At 40.9% G+C, this 19,054-nt stretch overlaps 1 protein-coding gene across 7 annotated transcripts in view; it reads right to left on the reverse strand.

The window, feature by feature from the left end:
* The window catches only part of LOC119027094 (protein sidekick-1-like), a 249,784-nt gene that overhangs the window by 13,921 nt on the left and 216,809 nt on the right, over positions 1-19,054 (reverse strand). For all 7 annotated transcript variants that reach the window (XM_037111970.1, XM_037111980.1, XM_037111996.1 and 4 more), the window contains 7 exons: positions 15,065-15,259; positions 7,861-8,062; positions 3,042-3,145; positions 2,831-2,901; positions 1,860-1,998; positions 1,239-1,295; positions 1,009-1,110 (listed from right to left, as the gene is read on the reverse strand). In XM_037111970.1, coding sequence (XP_036967865.1) covers positions 1,009-1,110; positions 1,239-1,295; positions 1,860-1,998; positions 2,831-2,901; positions 3,042-3,145; positions 7,861-8,062; positions 15,065-15,259 — 870 coding nt within the window. The remainder of the gene's footprint in view (positions 1-1,008; positions 1,111-1,238; positions 1,296-1,859; positions 1,999-2,830; positions 2,902-3,041; positions 3,146-7,860; positions 8,063-15,064; positions 15,260-19,054) is intronic.

Below are 19,054 nucleotides of genomic sequence, written 5' to 3' on the forward strand. Positions count from 1 at the left end.
CACACACACACACACACACACACACACACACACACACAGACACATCTTGACTATGAATTCAGCGTTGGTTTGACGGAGGTAGTGTGAGACTGTGCGCTGGGTTGTTACGATCTGTTCGCCTGTGCTGTTGTTTGTGCGCTTGCCTGGCTTGTAGTAGCAGTAATGTGTGTATGTGTGTGTGTTTGAGTGTGTTCATGTGGATGGTTGTTGTGTGCATGATAGATATATTTGCACTCCTGTCTGTCTAATGGATCCATGGCTTGACTCTCTGGTGAAAGTTAAACAGGGGTTGGGCCATTACTACAAAATAGATGACCTTGTGCAGCTCTTGACGACACACACACACACACACACACGCACACACTATTAGGGAACACCAGTGAGCCTCTCAAAGGCAATGTTACTCAAGGGGCAATGAGAACACGACAGGAGGCAGGAACAGGAAAAAGGAAAAAGAGGAGAGAGGGGGAGAGAGAAAGAGAGAGAGAGAGAGAGAGAGAGAGAGAGAGAGAGAGAGAGCAATAAGACTGACAGAAAGCAGACAAACCAAACTGAAGGTCCCCTTACTGACTTCTTCCAGGGTTTTCAACCATATCACAATCTTCAGAGGCAGATGAAGCTACTGACAGGTCTTATGTGAACAAATCCATCTCATAATAACTGAGCCAGCTGCATTTGCTCATGAATACCGGATGATAACACTGAAAGCTCTGGAGGAAGCGAGTAAGTGGACCTTGAGATGGGATTAGTCTGTTGAACAACTACTTCTGTGGTCAGGATTGTGATTTCATGTTTAGAAAGGGATTTATTGTGAGGTAAAATCAGAAGACGATGTAAGAAGAGCATCCGTCAGACGCTCAGCTCCTTCTAACAATGCACTCAGTGTTTAAAACAGAGGAGAACAGATGCTTTAAAATCAACATTCACCAGTAAAACTACTTTTATTGCTTTCTTGACCATACATTGAACTTGTGATCAGTGTGACAGCTTCCCTGTGTTTTCACCTACCTGCCTCTCCGACAGACACCTCCACAGGAGTGGAGGGTGGACTCTCTCCGATGATGTTGTAGCTTGTCATAACAATCTGGTAGTGTTTAAACTTCTTCAGTTCTGCAAAAATAAAAACATTTTCATGTGTAAAACATATATGCAAAGCATATATCAGGTTAACTGAAACAAAATCTGAAACAGACAGATCGCAGGAGCTTTACTTCCCAGTTCTGTCTGGAATAACTTACGTGTCAACTCAAATTCTGTTAGCGAGGCACTGCTGACTGTCTTGAAGGTGCTCTTGGCTTGAGAAGAGTGAGAGAAAAAACGGAGGATGAGTAAATCAATGCATGTTTCAAGTTCAACAATACACTGTGCAATTATAATGCCATTCAAAAAAAAAAAAAAGAAGAAAAAAAAAGACTGCGTTAAGGGGAGAACGTTCAATACCACCGTCAACGTCGGATGGAAAGAGACTTGTTGTGCAGCGAATAAAAATATTTTAATGTTGCTGAATTATCCTCTCAGAAAATGGTCGGGTTTGAACAATTTGCTCAGATTCTCATCACAGTCCCTGCTCTGATTTAGATACAGACTTCAAAACATGTCTTTATAACCTTTTTCTTTTCAGACCTCTGATTAACATTTTTTTCACAGTATCTCTCAGTGTGGTTTTTTTTTTTCAACACAGTGAAATAGGTTACAAGGTAAATGCCATCTTTTGTGCTGCAGGATCAACCATTAAAGATATCTTTTTCTCTTCCACAAACATGTACTTCATGTTATCATATCACCACATCAGCCTTTTCCACTTCTGATCCTCTCTTTTATTAGTCCTTATGTGATTTCACAGTATCATTGCTACTCACTTGTAATGAGGGCACTTGTGGTGTTGTTTTTAGTTGCCTGGACTTCTGCTTCAGTGAGCGTGGAGGAGTTTACAGGGAGCTCCCTGTAATACAGCCTGTAACCCGTCAACATCCCGTTTATGCTGTCGTCACTGGGACGCTGAAAATATGCAAACGAGCACACACAGGCACATGTAAAGAAGCATTAGTAATCCATTTATCACAATGAAACTTCTGAGGCTCCTGCACTGAGCTCATTTTCATTTTCTCTGTGTAGGGAGGTGACTGACAGGACACTGGCAGGCTGGCAGAGCAGTATTTTATCAGCAGAGTCCACTTTAAAGGCCTGGTGGATTGGTCTGGCTGTAACCCGTGCAGACAGAGTGATGCTTCACTGGCTTTGGCACTCTTGTAAAGGATGATGAAATTGCTGGTGACTTTGTTTTTCATTGCCTCCTTCTGCTTTGACATAAGGCGAGAAGGAGCGAGAGAAGACACTTCCAAACAGAAGAGGAAGAGTGACAAGCAGTGAAGTAGCCGGGCTATATTTACTGTCTATTCACATGTCACTGTTGCTCTAAACCACCTCTATTTTCCGCTTTCATCTCCTTTTTTCCTCTGCTGTTGTACAAAGCCGATGTTTGCTTCTCGCGCCCTCTCACATCTCTCCTGCTGCTATATCCTCATTAAGATTTTGAACATTTTTCTCCCCCGCCAGGAATGTCTGTCCCCCCTTCTGTCCATCCCTCTAGCCATCCCTCCAATCTGTCTTTGCTGCCCTATGACCTCTCCTGGTTCAATAAATAATGATAATTGCATCCACGGACACGAACGCGCACAAAGCACAAAACACATGTACTGCATAAGCCTGCGGGGGTCTCATTCTCCAAGTATGTGATTAACCTGCTCTCAAAGTTTTGTAGTGTAGGTCTGTGTGTGTATAATGCATGTGCGTCTGAAGGCTCAATGTTGTGTTAGAAGTCTGAAAATACCTTCCACTGCACCAGGACTGAGGTAGTGGTTGTTGGTTTCACTGCGAGGATCACTGGAGGCTCATCAGGCACTGCACGGAAAACACAGAGAAAGAGAGTGAGGAGGAAAAAGACAGACTCCTGTCCATCACACAACAGTCCTTCACTACTACGCTTTTCAGATTCACATAATTCTTCCTCCCCTACGTCATCAGAGTTCTCAGTCTCTTACCATCCTGCAGAGTTGTGACAGCCTCTGTCTCTTTGCTGAGGACACTGTCTCCTACATCGTTGGTGGCCAGCATCCGGAACTTGTATGATGTAAAAGGCTTCAGCCTGGAAGAGAAAATAAGTATTTCATTCTATCAATTTTTAAGACAACTACTCATGCGAACTGTCCACTTCACTTGAAAATAAGTTAAATGACAATGTTCAGCGCTCAGACATTCATTAGGTCAAAAAGTCAGACTGCCGCTGACAGGTTTGATCTTGACTTTCTGTTAACGAAATGGGAAGTTTATTGGATCTTCACCTTACAGACCTTGTTCCCCAGGGGTCTAAACAATTGAACTACTACTTAATGTGATGTTATGAGAGGAGCTGTTCTGTAACCTTTGAGGAAGCTCTGGCCAAAAATAAGTATATAAAAATGTGTGTGTGGCTGTCGCAGGTCTCCAATAGGCCCATCTGAACATTTGATTTGGATTGAATGAAATGATTGGACAGCCTACCTGGTCGTCTGCCCACATACCTGCCTGCCAGTGCACCAGAATTATTCGGGAGCTAGTTGCACAAGAATGGCAAGAAAAACAGCAGCCAAGATTTTCCAACAACATGCTACCTCGACAGTGGTGAGTACTAACAGTAACCATGTTCTTTGTTAACATTCATTATGATAATGTTGGGTGTTTTTTAGAGGTGAATGAGACACGAGGTAGCTGGATACAGTTTGCTCTCAGCACACAGCTGTTGTTCAGCAGCTAACCCAGTTAGCATACAGGACACATTTACAGTTGTGAATGGTTTAACCTTTTTGGACTGAAATACGTTCATGATGACTATTTTGCTTGTGTTTATATGACCGTGGCATTTTACAGAGTTGTTAATACTTAGAGAGCTTGTTGGAAATAGGGAGCTAGCCGTTCACACATATCTCCCAGCTGGCCAGCAACAGGCACAGGACAGTCAGTGAGTGTTCATGAGATTTGGAGGGAGGTTTAGGAGAGGGTGAACTTGATCTGTCTGTCTATCTATTTTTTTGTGTGGAAAAGGAAGTCCTGTCTTCCAGGGGAAGTTTTTTTTTTTTTTTTTGTTATTTGCATTGATTTAATCAAAATAATATTTCCATCTTATTTTTCTAATCTCACTTATTTATTTTTGGGCAAAATTCAGGTTAGGCTAGACTTGTAAACATTCTCATCATGCAAGATTCATCATATTTCCAACTGGATGTTATTACTAAAGCAACCAAAGCATGCATTTGTAATTCAGCCAGTAAATCCACAGGTGAACCACTCAAAGGTTCTCACCAAAGAGTATTCTGAGTCTCTGTAAGAACATCCCAAAAATTACATTAGCAGCACAGCCTTATTTCAAGCCTTTGCATTGTTTACATCAGCTTGTGTTCATCTCCCTCCCTTACTCTAACATAAAAACACACAAAAAACATAAGCAAGACACAAACAACGCAATCATCTGGTGCTGGGATATATATGTGTATATATATATATTTTATATTTTTATTTATGTCCTCAAATATCACAATATTTTCAATATTACAATACTGTAATTGATAATCCTCAGTAATGTGGATATAATGACTAACTAGGCAAATATACGAATAAGAAGAACAGTCTGATTCTGGATCAGTTTACTGTTCCGTCGCCTTTAAAACCAGGAAAAGACAACATTTATATCCAGAGATTTAGATGATACATAGTCGCATACAACATAATATCAATATACTGCCCAGCCTGACAATGACCCGTGGTCAACAACTCCACTGTGTACCTTTAACCCATCTGGAATAACGTCCTCCCGGAGCCACCTCCTCCCCCTCTCGCAGACATGATTTGCTCTCTCAGTGGCCTTTGAGGAGCAGACAAGGTCTTGAATAATAATTATCTTACACATTTTCCTAATTGTCTCCACTGCCAAAGTATTTTTACTGCCATACTACCACAACATCCTATCTGCATTTCTCCTCTGTGCAAGGTGAATGCATTACTAAGCAGCGAATAACAATTTACATCAGTCATTCTAAAAACACTTTACTCTAGAGCCACTTACAATCAGCCCAAAGAGCACGCACCCATTGTTAGCGACTAGCTGAACAAGTCTGCGCTATGGTGCCTTACTGCATGCTAATGGTTTAAATTTACTCACTCCTGCACACCGTGGGAAATTGATTAAAATTTTAAAAAGGACTGTCTGTGGCAAAACAGTCTCCCCCCCATTTGTTATTGATCCAAGCTATCATTAACAAGAGTTAACAGGAGCAAATGTAATAATTTCTAACAAGAGGTGCTTCCCAGCCTTCTTGTCCCACTGCTCACGCATGCTATACCCTTACGAGGTCCATCTCTAGATTTTATTTACCGAGAGCCTCACAGACTACAGAGGGCCGGTAAGAAATTCAGCAGGCCGCAGGAGAACTGCTCAAGTGTCTCCTTGTATAATAAAGAGCCGGGCCCCAATAAGGGACAAGAAAAGGCCCCATGGGGTTGTGGGTATGGCAGCAATAGAAGATCAAAGGCACCAAGCTCAAAGAGGGTGGGGTACCGACAGCACTGGGAGGATGGTAAGGACAGTGTTTGGAAGTGTGTGTGTGTGTGTGTGTATATACTCTAAGTGCGTGTCTAAGTGTGCATCAGCCTGGGGACTTCAATGTTTTGGTTCCAAACACGTCTCGGTGGAAAACAACAATTAAGGATAGATAACAAGTAAGCATGAGTGTGAGCATGTGGAGATGTAGGCTAATTCCTCCATCCGGCGCTGTAATGAGAGCATTCAGTGATAGAATGAGCTGAACACCGGCATCAAAACAACAGCAGCACCACCATCACGGCAGATAGAGTCTCCCCGAGGCAGGCTGAAGGAGGCTGATGCAGACGCTCTTCAGCATCTCAAATAGCCCTATGATAGCTCGGGAAGGAGCGCTCACAAACAGTCACGAAGCAGAAAGCACATGCGGGGAACACACACTATACACAAGTGAAGCCTCATCATAGATGTGCTACTCAAGGCTGTAAGAGAAGTTGGAGTGGCCATCCAGCCTGACCACTATCACCTGCTGCCATAATGACAGTCTCACCAGGGAGAAGTAGATGAAGGGATAAACAGAAAAGGATGGAAAAAGATGAAATGCAACTGGGACGACGCCCTCTTCCAGTGGGATTGGTGGATGTGGTGCTGGAGGATGGAAACGAAGGAATAAAAAACTTGAAGGTGCTTGCTGTAGACGGATGCATAGAGGGAGCAAAGGAGGCGGTGACGAGAGGGATGACATGTGAAAAGGAATAAATGGTTCTAGAGACAGACAATGGACAAACGGCACAAATTCAGGCAGAGCGAGAGAAAAAAAAAAGGTATTAAGGGAAAAAGAAGAGCCGTTCCTGCTGTGCCTGTATGATTAGATGACTGAGATCCTCCATGTTTCTGCAGTGATTATGATTGCTCTGCTCTCCCCAGTGGCTTTTTGTTGTTTATGTCAGTTTTTTTTTTGTTCCACAAACCTTTTCGGTACGTCATGTGCTAAATAAATAAAACTTTTCCTTTTCCTGTTCTAATTTCTGTTGTTTGCTTTGACAATTCACAGCACCCTCCCCCACCCCCCCTTGTCCACTCGTCCTCCCAGGGACTGCATAAACAGCACAAGAGTTTTAACTAATTCAAATCCAGCATGTCATGCTTAACAAAATCTCCAAGTTGGGGGTTTGGAAGGGAAGGAAAAAAAACAGAAATGTGGAATATTTATTTCTGTTTTCTCTGCGGTTGCTTGAGATGGCCTATTTGACTGCTAGGTAAGATATTGATGCTATTCCTGACAAGCTTTTCATTCTTGCACAGCATGTTTTTATTTAACAGTGGACACTGTTTTTTTTGGATTTTTAAAGAATCTTGTGCTGGTGATCCATGAACAGGAGACATGGAAATAAAGAAACTGCATTACTCCTGTACTGCAGTGTAGCATCAGTTAGATTTATAAATATGAACTGTAAAATTTGATGAATTCAAACATAATCCTGTTGAGCTGCTTATCTTACATACTTGGATATAAGTATGACAGAGGGGAGAGAGAAGTTAGATTAATGCTTCAGTGTTCATAAATTCAAAATCAACGTTCCTGTTTTAAAGTGAAGACAGGCTTTGAGTATAAGGACAGACTATTTTGGTATGTAAACTTTCCCAAATCCAATAAAGAGCATGCAAGAGATGCTAACGTTAATCTACACTCTGATCCAGGAGCAGCTTTTGATCACTGGGGAAATACAACTCAGTGAGCAAACCATAGATCTAATAAAGGAACATCTGAATGTAGCCCTGTTCAACCAATGAAAGCTGCTCGGTGGACCGAGGAGACAAAGAAGTGCGGCTTCCTGGATATAAAATGAACCTGATCTTCCATGCATAGCTTCTCTATTGTGTGGCACACAAGAGGCTTTGCGCTAACTTCCGGTTTAGCCCTCTGCTAACTTGAGAGGGAATAAAACTGTTTATTTGTGCTGCTTTTCCCGACTTCCCAAATGCTCCGAATGGATCAAATAATGACGGTCAAATAAGTAATTTTGCATTTCTTTGGACTTGGATGAAACAAAATGTTTAATGGATCATACAGTTCTGCTCTTGGTGGTTTTGGCCCTGAAGACAGTAAACTAAGCTTTACAGATATGTCACGTAGTCACAGTTTCTCAGCCATGATTAGACAATCACCTGTTTGGGGGAGGGGTTAAGCGAACTGTCACTCAGCACACCGTCGCCACTCAACAACACATATGCAAGTATTTGTTAGTGTGGCTGTAGGTGCTGTAAGTATGTGCACACATGCGTACCTGTCAACGGTCCAGGTGGTCACGTTGTACAGTACATCAGCGGTGTGTGTTTTCCAGTCCCCGCTGGGCAGCTCTTTGACCTGCAGAGTGAAGTACCTCAGCGGGGAGGAGCCTGAACCACCCATCTGCCAGTGGAGGCGGAGACGGCGAGATTCAACTCCGTCCTGAGGAACAGACAGCTTCCTGGGCGGCTGGGGACGCTCTGTGGATGGGGTAGAGAGGGTGAAAGATAAAAAAGAGGAGAGCAGGAGGAGACAAAGGAGGCAGAGGAGAGATGAGAGGGGACAGAAAGAAGATCGGAACAGGGGAATTGAAGTGGAAGCAAGAAGGAGAAAAAAGGGCAACAAATTATTTGATTGCAAGAGCAATTTCATTTTGATTACCAAAAAGAACATTTTGCTTGATAGTCAGATAGAAATTCAAACATTTATTTACACAGAAAATCATGTTGTTCAGTTGTTTAACACTGTGTTACCACATACCACTACGCGTGTGTGTTTGTGTATTGGAGACAGTGACATTGTAATGGGCTTTAGATATACAGCTGGGTGACAAATCAAAGGACAGAGCACCGTGCATTAGGGCGGGTCAATGAGGTGCTGGATGCAAAAAACAGAAAATGAAAAAAGGTCAAAACATTTACACTCTTGTTCATACAAGTTGAATTAACTGTGGTGGTGATATGATACACGTGCATGTATGTGAGAGGGCAGTCTGGAGGGAGCACAGCTTCACTTTACAGGATGAATGTGTCTAAACTTAAAAAACAGTCTGATGTGTAGTGCTGGAGGAATATTCAGAATTTAGGACACAGTTAATTTCCTTCCTTTAGTCTTCTTTGGATGGAGTAATACTGATGAAAGACGCACTGCTGTCCTTAATAATACCTTTAATAACTTGCCTTTCAGTTATGTAACCCCATTCTTAAACATACTGAACACTGTGAACACCCCCTCACCAACTTGTTTGAAGCGCTGAAATTCAGAAAAAGGTTGTATTTTCAAAAAAATCAATGAACTTGTTGGGGTGAAACACTACTGTTACTGTATTCAATTGAGTTTGTGTCAAAAAGAATTAGCAAAATATGAAATTCTGTTTTGACACAGCGGAATACTGGAACCCGAATACGTAAATGCATGTAAACAAGCTGAGTTCCCTGCGTAGGAACATTTGCATTTAATACATCTCTCAACTCATTAATTCAGTATTTCCCTTTAATTTGCTTCCTATCTGTAGCCATGCACGTTGAAATGAATTGTCTCATGGACAAATGGGAAGTATCATACACCATATGCTGCTCATACCTTGTGAGACAGGACATGTGCAGAATACATTTAAATCACATATTCATGACTGTGACGGTGACAGCATGCATATGCTTAAATGAAACAAGACATCCAACTACTGCAGCATCAAAGAAACAATTTCTCAACAGATTGTGTGTGTGTGGTGTGTGTGGTGTGTGTGGTGTGTGTGGTGTGTGTGTATATTTGTCTTTGGTATTCAATTAGAAGATGAAAGATGGTTCTGGGAGTCAGTGTCTTTGTACAACTGTGTTGGCAGTAGCACGCACACACACACACACACACACACACACACACACGCACACATACAAACAAAAACACATTGTTGGAGTGCATAACTGTTTAATTTCAGGGGCATCACGTTATCGATTTGGTCTAGAAATAAAAGCATTATCGATTCTCTCTGAAGTTTAATTAATCTGCACTTATGTTCTCAAACATGCACAGTCACATGCACGCACACACACACACACACACACACACACACACACACACACACACACACACACTCTCTCTGACATACATACACACAGGCTTTCCTTCCTTCATCCATCCTTATCACAAGTAATTTAAGTCAAATCTGTTTGCTTCCCTTCTTCCCTCACACCCTTGTTCTTCATTCCCTTCAAGATTTGACTATTATCTCCCTCTTTCATTTTCCCTGATACCATCTGTGTCTCCCTGCCTGTGCTCCTCTTGTTCTGCTGCATAGTTAAGATCATGTTCTGATAATAAACTCATAATTGTCAGAACAAGTGCCTGCCCTTTCAGGACTTACGTGACTGTTTACTGCCGTGCGAGGGAGAGGGAAGTGTTGTAGAGATGATGTGTAGGAGATCGACGAGACATTACTGGAGGAGAGAGAGGATTCTGGTTGCTGGGGATGAATTCTGCTAAATTCGCAACTGTATGTTGTCCATTACCTTATGTGTTATCTCCCTCTCAGAGACAGGGAAATCAAGCATAGACGTATCTCTTGAGGGGCAGTTGTGGTTTTCTCGAATTCATTCATGCACATACACACGGCCTCACACACACATACCGACACATACACACACACACACACACACACACACACACTCAGAAAGCCAATTTTCTTTTTCCAGGGATTAAGTTGGTCTCCTCAGCATCATCAGAAAGAAATCTCTATTAGGCTATTCTGTCTATCTCCCAGTGAGAATGGGCCATTATGTTACTGAAGTGGAACAGAGAACCACTGAATTCTATTCTTAAGAAATCCTGATAATGATGCTGCCGATGTTATGATATCTGATCCAATTAAAATGCACTACACAAGCTGATAGCTCTGAATAGAATATCTGACATGATACATGATTTTTTTTTTTTTTCCAGAAAAATTCCTGTCAGTGTCACATTTTAATATGGAACTTTTGTTGCGTTTCAGTGCTTTAGTAGACATACGCTGTGCCGGCTGACAGAGAAAATCGGAGAGAGAGATCAGGGGTGGCATGAAGTGTATATCAAAGGCTGTGAGCCACGTTCAAACCAAACTTATTCATGTGTTCGCCTACTGAGACACCACAAAGTGATATTTCACTTTGGTGGGATGGTTCTCAGCTCAGGAGAGGTCAAACTTTCCTCCAAGTGTCTTTGTCAACTTGTCAGCAGACTGTTATACTAATGCAGGGGTGGACGGTAACAAAGTGTCATTACTTCCTCTTACTTCGGACTTCAAAAATGAACGTCAAATGAATTTTCTTTCCCTTTCTGAAATGCAATAGGCCATACGCTGTGTTCGTCACAGGAGAAAAAGAACAGACAGACATCACAGTGAAGCAGTACTCATTCAAGTTTTAAGTGTTTCTGACACAATCTTCTATGTACGCAAATGATTAGTCAGATAAAATTTCAATGGTTCTGGTTGCTGGCTCTGGTTTGGATTCACATGAGACCTATGACATGAAGAACCAAAAATATCTACTGTCGAAAGTTGCTGAAATAATGTTTTTGTTGGCAGACAATGGAACAGACGTCACAGGACAATATTCACAATTTGGATTCATTTTAGGAAAAATCTTCTGATCATTGGACCCTGACGGACTAAAGGAAAACACATGTTCAAATAAATGGACACAAATTATGGATTTTATGAGGCTTCAAAGGTAGCGAGTCGCCACTTCTTTCCATCTTTTTTACTTGCCATGCTGGCAATTAATTATTCTTCATTTCTTATGGTTTCTGTTTGTTCACTGCCGTCTCTGCCTTCCTGTCATTTAGGTTACACAGGGTCATTTGTACCCGGGCTTTCTGTGTCAGTTTGATCCAGTACAAACAAACCTGTGTTACCTCCTCTTGACAGCCTTTCGTTAAATACAACCAAACAACATCACCTGTATTACCTAGTCCACATGTAAACGCACACCGTTGGCCAGCATCCACAGCAAATTAGCACAGTAAAATCTTCTGGAGAGATACTAAAGAATATTCATTTGGCGGCAGTTAAATTCCATCTGCTTCATTTTAAATGAGCTGAAGACATGAAAGCAATTGACTGGAGCAGCAAGAGAGAGAGGTGACTCTGAATAGGAAGAGGATAAAAACTCCACTTTTTATTTGTCACTAAATTGAAGGGAGAAATCTGCACTGCGCACGCATTACTTTACCTCTTTAAAAGTCAAGTCAATGTAAAAAAAATCTGTTCTTCCTTTCTGGCTACTGACTGTGAGCTGGGAGATACTGTATACTTCTGTCACAGATTTTGGAGACAAAACTGTCTTCGGAGAGTTACTGTCACTACTCAGCCTCCTACATCTCGCCATCAGCATGGGCTGTCATCCTCAGCTTTTGGGTGTGATAGAATCCCTGTTATTTTCACAGTTTATACCTCATGATGCTGCTAGAATTAGGCGAAACTTTAAAGAGAAATTAGCAACGGTTTTGTTTCCCTTAAAGAGTAAATTACCAAGACTGCAGAGGGCTGATAGAACTGTTGATCAATGATAATTACTTTGGTTTGGGATGCGAGATTTATGGCTTTCAGATTTTGTTTTATCTTCTTGGCAAGAGAAGGCTTCCACTGTTACTTCAACACACTGCCAGTCTCATTCTCTTTCTCACCTACTAACTGTGCATTTTTCACCCGCCCACAGCGGAGCATGGTGCTATGAGAAAGTAACCAGTTGACTGTGAAATACTAGGAATCCTGGTTGTCTCACTCAAAATGCCAGTTATGTTACCAGGTACTTCTAGTTTGAACTGAAACAGAGTATTTTAGTATTTGGTATATCAGTGGCAGCATGCACTTGAGCTGGCATGGACTCAACAAGTGTAAAACCTGCTGACTCATGTTTTCCCAGCACAATTTGACATTTTCCCACAAATCTTCATGTGATGACACCGAATGCTTGGCTTTCTCAGTTTTTAAGTGCAGGTCAGGAACGTCAGTGACAGCCAGGGTTCCTTTGGTCTTCTTTAATCTTCTAGTGGTTCTGTAAAAGCTTTGAGGCATGTCTGGGCTCATTATCCTGTTGCAAGTGTCTCAGTTACAAAGAATCCTTCTCCACAAAGATGCAAACAGGAGTATGCATGTCTCTGAAGACCAGAGTGGTACTTCTGCTTGGTCAGGGTGAAGTCACTTCAGCTGGTTTGATACACCGTGGTATCATTTTCTCTTTTCTTTTTTTTTTTTTCCCAGTCATCCACTGTGGAGTTATTTCTTGGCCCTGCTCAAGCATTTGCCCTTGTTCCCCATCATGACAAGTGGTTAAGAAACTGCTACTTGTCCTCCAAGACCATTAAAAGCCAGCTGTCTTTTGACAGGAGTTTTGCTGGTTGGAGACTTGTGCTCTTTATTTAGTAAATTCTTTCTCTGTGGTGAAGTTTCTTGTCAATCTCTCAGGGAACTAAACTTACTTTATTTATCTTCTGATTATGTGGTGCTTTGGATACAACTGATCCAGTTTACGCAAAGGGTTTTTGAGTTACGTGCATCGTTTGCTTCGGAAGATTTAGTCTAGCGATGATTTGATGTGGAGATAGCCCGTCTTTCATTTGACTCTTGACACTTTACCTTACTTTGTGAATCCTCCAACTTTCTGATCTTTTCCAGCTTTACAGGACAATATTAGAGATTTTCAACATGGTCTCAGACTTTTGAACCCTACTGTAACTTTACAAATCTTGCCAGACTACTGTTGCACGGATGAAGGCAGATTCCGGAACTCCAGACTGTCATTATGCCCCTGCAGGAGGGCTAATACCTGCTGATTTCAAATATCTACGGTATATTTACTGCCAAGCAGCTCTTCATCCACTAGAGCTTCTAAATGCCACTTCTTCCTGTTCTGTATGTGAAATATCCCACACAAGGAAAAGGTCGTATTTTGTTTTAAATTTTGTGTGAATATTAAGTGCACAGTAACAATAGTTCTGCATGTCCAATCACAAAGTACTTGTTGCTGAAGCTCTGATAAGCTGCCTGAGCTCCACGCTGGAAGCTCCTGCTTGCCTCTTTTTCCTCTTTAACTTTATCTCTGTGAGGACCTTACATCGACCACAACTCATTACACCTGTAAGTAGAGTCGCAGAGATCATAAAATCTTAAAATGCTAACACCTTCACCTAACCTTTACAGGCTCTGCACGGGCACTACTTTAGGAAACAACAGAATTCTGGAAAACAAATGTAGGCTTTGACCATTTCTAAGTTAATATAAAAGGAGAGGACAAAATAAGCTCCTTCTAATGGAGGACATTATTAGCAGCACAGGTAAAATTAATAAGGTCACTCCTACTTAAAACTGGCACACTGACAGAAATTGCATTTCTTATCTGGGTTATTTAATTCAATTTCCTTGTGCATTGTTATAATTGGAACGTAGAATTTAATGATTATTCCTTTGCTTTGCTTAAGATGCCACACATGAAAAAAAGCACATTTTTTTCTTGTCATTAGTCAAAGCTTCCGAGCTTCCAGTCCCATTACTCTTGTTGAAATATTCAGCTATGCAGAGAAGTCAGTTTTATAGGAATAAAATGAACACATTTTTTATACTGGTTAAATTAGAGTCAGAATTAAATTTTACTGTTACCGTTTCTACCTCTTTCAATATAAAGAAAGAGAAAAGCAGTTAGGAGCTGATATTTCTAAAGAAAATTTAATCTTTAGTGCCTCTGCACACACGCGCACACGCGCGCGCACACACACACACACACACACACACACACACACACACACACACACACACACACACACACACTTGAGATGGCATACTTCTGTGAACATTTGTCATTGTCCTCAAACAAACCCATCAGTGACCCATCAACCACATACTGTTTTACCCTATAGGCCTTTTTCACAGCTAACATTTTGATTCAGCATAGCAGGACCAGCACAAGTGTAACGAATAACTTGAATGATGACGACCCATTAGGACCTTTAGTCATTTATACCTGCTGCTTCAATGGCGTGTCAAAGTGATATTGGCCTTCTAAAGGTCTTAAAGCCCCTGAAAACTTGATCTCAACTTTTAAGCAATGGCGCTATAACATTAAATACATTATTTCACCTTCAAATCAGTATGAAAATCGATGTGATGTGTATCAGGCAGAAATGTTCACAGACATTGTAATAATTAATTTCCTGTTTAGTTGGACTTCCTTCCTCACTCTCTCTCACATGCAGTCTCATAAGATGTTTCCTTGGAAGTTATAGTGACAGGCGATTAAGTGAAATGAGTAAAATTATGGATTTCTCTGGGTTTGAATATTGGTGGAAACATCTGGGATAATGTAAGCACAATATGTAACCAAGGTCTAGACATTTTTTAAACAGCTGAATGCAGAAATGTTACATACTATATCTTTAACATCTCCACAGCTCGACTGACAGATATGTTCGCAACCCAGATACCATGTAAAGGTCGTGTGTGTGTCCTTTACCTCTGCGTTCAGTGGTAACAACCAGGGCCTCTTGTGCTTCGCCCCAGCCCACGGCGGTGCGAGCAGTGAGTCGGAACACGTAGGTCTGCTCAGAGGAAAGTCCTGTGACGGTGAACTGTCGAGCGTTGGAGCCCACCTCCACTGTGGTCCATCGCTGTGGGTCCCTGCTGTCCAAGCGGTAGGAGATCTGGTAGCCTAGTGAGGGACAGAAGGAAGGGCAGACGGAGGAGGAAGACAGTTAAAATCTCTGTGCAAGTCTTGTGTGGGAGCGTGTTTTTGTGGCCTACTTTGGTTCACAGAGCCCACAGGAATCACAAAAAGCACAATATGAGGTTTAAAAAAAGGGTGAAAACAATGTGGTGTATCACACATGCTCATTTCACAGTAACACGCATGCACAAACAACATTTTCTGTAGTTGCTCAAACTGTCCGTGTCTCTTCTGAAGAGATTTGATCGATGAAGCTGCTTTGCAATTAAGAAAGATGCTCACCCCAGATTCCCATAGGGCATTTCTAACACTAACACATTACTGGGGACTATTGCTGGTCCATGACAAATAAAAAAAACAATTAAAAAACAATAAAAGTGCTGTGGGGATTCTGAATAATGTAGGATGTCTAACTATCCTTAAGTCACATATAATGAATAAAAAACTATCAACAACAGTAATAGTCAAGTTTTTTTTTTTTTTTAGAGATAGAGAGGGACTGAAAAGAAACGTAGTGTTAGTATAACAATGAATCGTACTTCTACTGGATGGTTTGGATGTAGAACTCAAGCAAGTCACTAACATTACGCCGTGGTCATCAATCATCAGTTATTAAGATATGAACACACACACAGATATATAGATATACTGTATATATATATGGGTGTGTGAATAAATATGTGTATATATGAATATTTCAGTAACTGCTGAGCTTATATAGATCTAAACATGATAATGAATATAAGTACATTGAAATGTATGTATATGTATGTTTACATGCGCCTATGCGTGTATACATGTATGTTTTAATAGCTAAATAGTCTATGTATGTATATACAGTAATAACGTTTCTGGGTATATGTGTGTACTTATGTATATGTATATACTGTATATAATGTATTTGTATATAAGATTATCAGATAAAGAAAAAGTTAGTATTTTCTACTTTTTTAACCAGGTTATTATATCAATTAACAAGGTAGTGGACAGGGGGGGGGGGGGTTTAATCAGTCAATAAATCAATCAATCAGTAAATACAACAGCTGGCTGCGAGTACAGATATAACATTTGCACCTTATTTTGTTGCTTCTATTTGTTGATCTAATCTCCAGACATCAGCAGAGTGCAGTGCTCAGACAGAAACAGGTGACACACAAAGTACATTTTTTTCCTCTGATTTGTTTGTCTGAAAAATGCAGTTTTAGTCAGAAAGTTTGGAAGATGTGTTGCTTCCGAAAATCTTCCAATATTTGCTTCAGTGAAATGGTCACAATCTAACTCCACATTTTGGAGTGGAATACACCTGGGACCTGCTGTTAGTCTCTCAAAGGGGCAGGGGTGAATCCCGTGTGACACAGATACAGGAAATTACTCTAAAACATCTCTGCTATAAACACCTGTTTGTGCATGGAGCCCTTCGACATTACTGAAAACATACATGAAGCCAGAGAGAAAGTCATAATTCTGCCTTTGAACACCACACTAACACACACCACGGCACACAAGCTGACATTCCTCTACAGACACATTATATAAACATACAACCTCTCTTCTGTCCCCTTGGCTGTGACCCGTGCTGCACACGGCTTGTGTCTGTTTCTCTGTCTTATGTGCAGCAGGCCATGTAATAACACCAACACCCCACAACACATACACACATACAGTCAGACCACTGATCCCCGACCATGCTCTCCACACACCACTGGCCACTCACAAAGGCTCTCAATATGAAGATTGTATTGTGCACCAAATACACACAACCACAGGAGTGAGCGGAGGTTCACAGTAAAACCGTCAGGATGGTAATCTGCTCAGAGGCTCCTAATCTGGTTGTGCGGGTGATAATCTCATCAGATAGTCTGATTGTATATTAACATGAACGCGGTGTGTGGAAGATTATTGGATAACGGCGAGATAACAAATCCTCTTGCGTCCAAACAATTGGGTCAGAGCACAGCATTATCTCCTGTGCTGAATATCATTAGGATGTCGCTGCGATCACATACATGAGGATAAATCTCCATTACAAAGAGAGTGTGTCATGTAAAACAAAGCCCATCTCTGTTTTCCACCGCAGAGATGTAACATGTACAGTATATTTCATTGTGCGTCTTAGCTTCAGGCAATCAAAGTGTGTATGTTTTTGTGTTTATACACAGTTTAGCCTTTAGCTGCTCAGAGCTCACTGGCCTTGTCTGTGTTAATGAAAAAAATGCAGCAAAGACTTCTCAAAGATAGTACATTTCATTTCATTTCATTACATTTACATTTTTACATTCAAGCAATCAACCAACTAAACAACCAATAAATCAATCTTTATTGAAAAAAGTTAACTATTTTTGGTTATTTTCTTTTAACTAAAATTGTCAACAGCATGTGAAGAAGTAATAACGTATCTACTGAAGTTAGCATGCTAACCAGCTAGCTCTGGCCTGTCCATTTTCATAAGACCGCTCCGAGCTCCCAGTGTCAATCGCTAGCTGCAGGGCTAACTGGACAAACTCAGCTAACTAGGGAAGGGAAGCTACAATTATATAATTAGCAACAGTTAGTGCTTATTATGCTGATTTGCTGAGTATGAATTTGAATGGTGGCCAATTCTTCTCATATGGCACCTTCAGATTTATCACAAACATGCAAATCAACACATCTGAAGATACATGATTTTTACTGGACAGAAAGAAATGAAAATATGTCACATGAAAAGTAACTACTCATTGAAGTTGTCAGACAATAGTGGAGAAATAAAGTACAATATTGCATCACACAGAAAAAAACAAAGTACATTGAACAGATGTACTTTGTTACATTCCACCTTTGGTTTTCACTATACCAAGATCAATGGATAGTTATTCACGAGGGTGCTGTGACACAGTTAAATCTCCTGCCTTTATGCTCGTTAGCCTTTTCCCCTCCAAACCATGACTGAATGCTGGACAAAGGGAAAACCTTTCTAAGTCAAAATAAGGATTTTTCATCATCACAACTCAATTCATTTAGTTAATATTTCATGCTTTACTTTGAGTGTCTAATGGATTGTTTTGTACTACATTAAATTAGATCTCATGTTTAGTAAGCCCTGAGGAGGTAGTAAATGCCGAGATTATGAATGAATTAATCAGAGTAAGTGGGAATAATGATGACTAATTTACTCCTGTGTTTACTGCCACTGTTCTAATTTGTGGTATTTTCATAATATTTTCCTTCTCATGTATATATTTAGAAAATAATCACCCATCCATTCCTGATTCAATTTCCACGCTAATAAATTGTTGGAACGGCTTTTGTTTTTCTGTGATTAAATGCGCACATCACAGAAGTCTAAGAGCTACCAACACCACCGTCATTGCAATTTTTATATCCAGTGTGTACGACCAGTTATAGCATCTGTTTTCATACTATTTTTGCAGATAGTATGTGTGTGTGCACACACTCCTTCCCTCCTCTTTTATCTGCTCCTGATTGGCTGTGGGTAGCCCAGTCCAGATTTAATGGAGGCTGAGGAAGACAGAGTTTTCTCTTCCAGACAAAACTGCTTCTGACCATCTAATAGTTGTTGTCTATTTTGCTTTTCCTTGTGTTTGAGTTCTGGTAGTCATGTTCATGTTGATTTGTTTGCTGTGCAGCACAGTTTTATGCTCACAGGTAGAATATGTTGGGCAAAATTGAAAAAGAGACAAAGGCCCAATCCCAATGTCCACACTCACACAGACTCACAGGCTTCTGCGATACATACTGCATATTGTGAAATGAAAAAACACAGGAATCCTCACCAGAAAA

Source organism: Acanthopagrus latus, chromosome 1 (assembly GCF_904848185.1).
Source record: "Acanthopagrus latus isolate v.2019 chromosome 1, fAcaLat1.1, whole genome shotgun sequence".
Taxonomy (NCBI): domain Eukaryota; kingdom Metazoa; phylum Chordata; class Actinopteri; order Spariformes; family Sparidae; genus Acanthopagrus; species Acanthopagrus latus.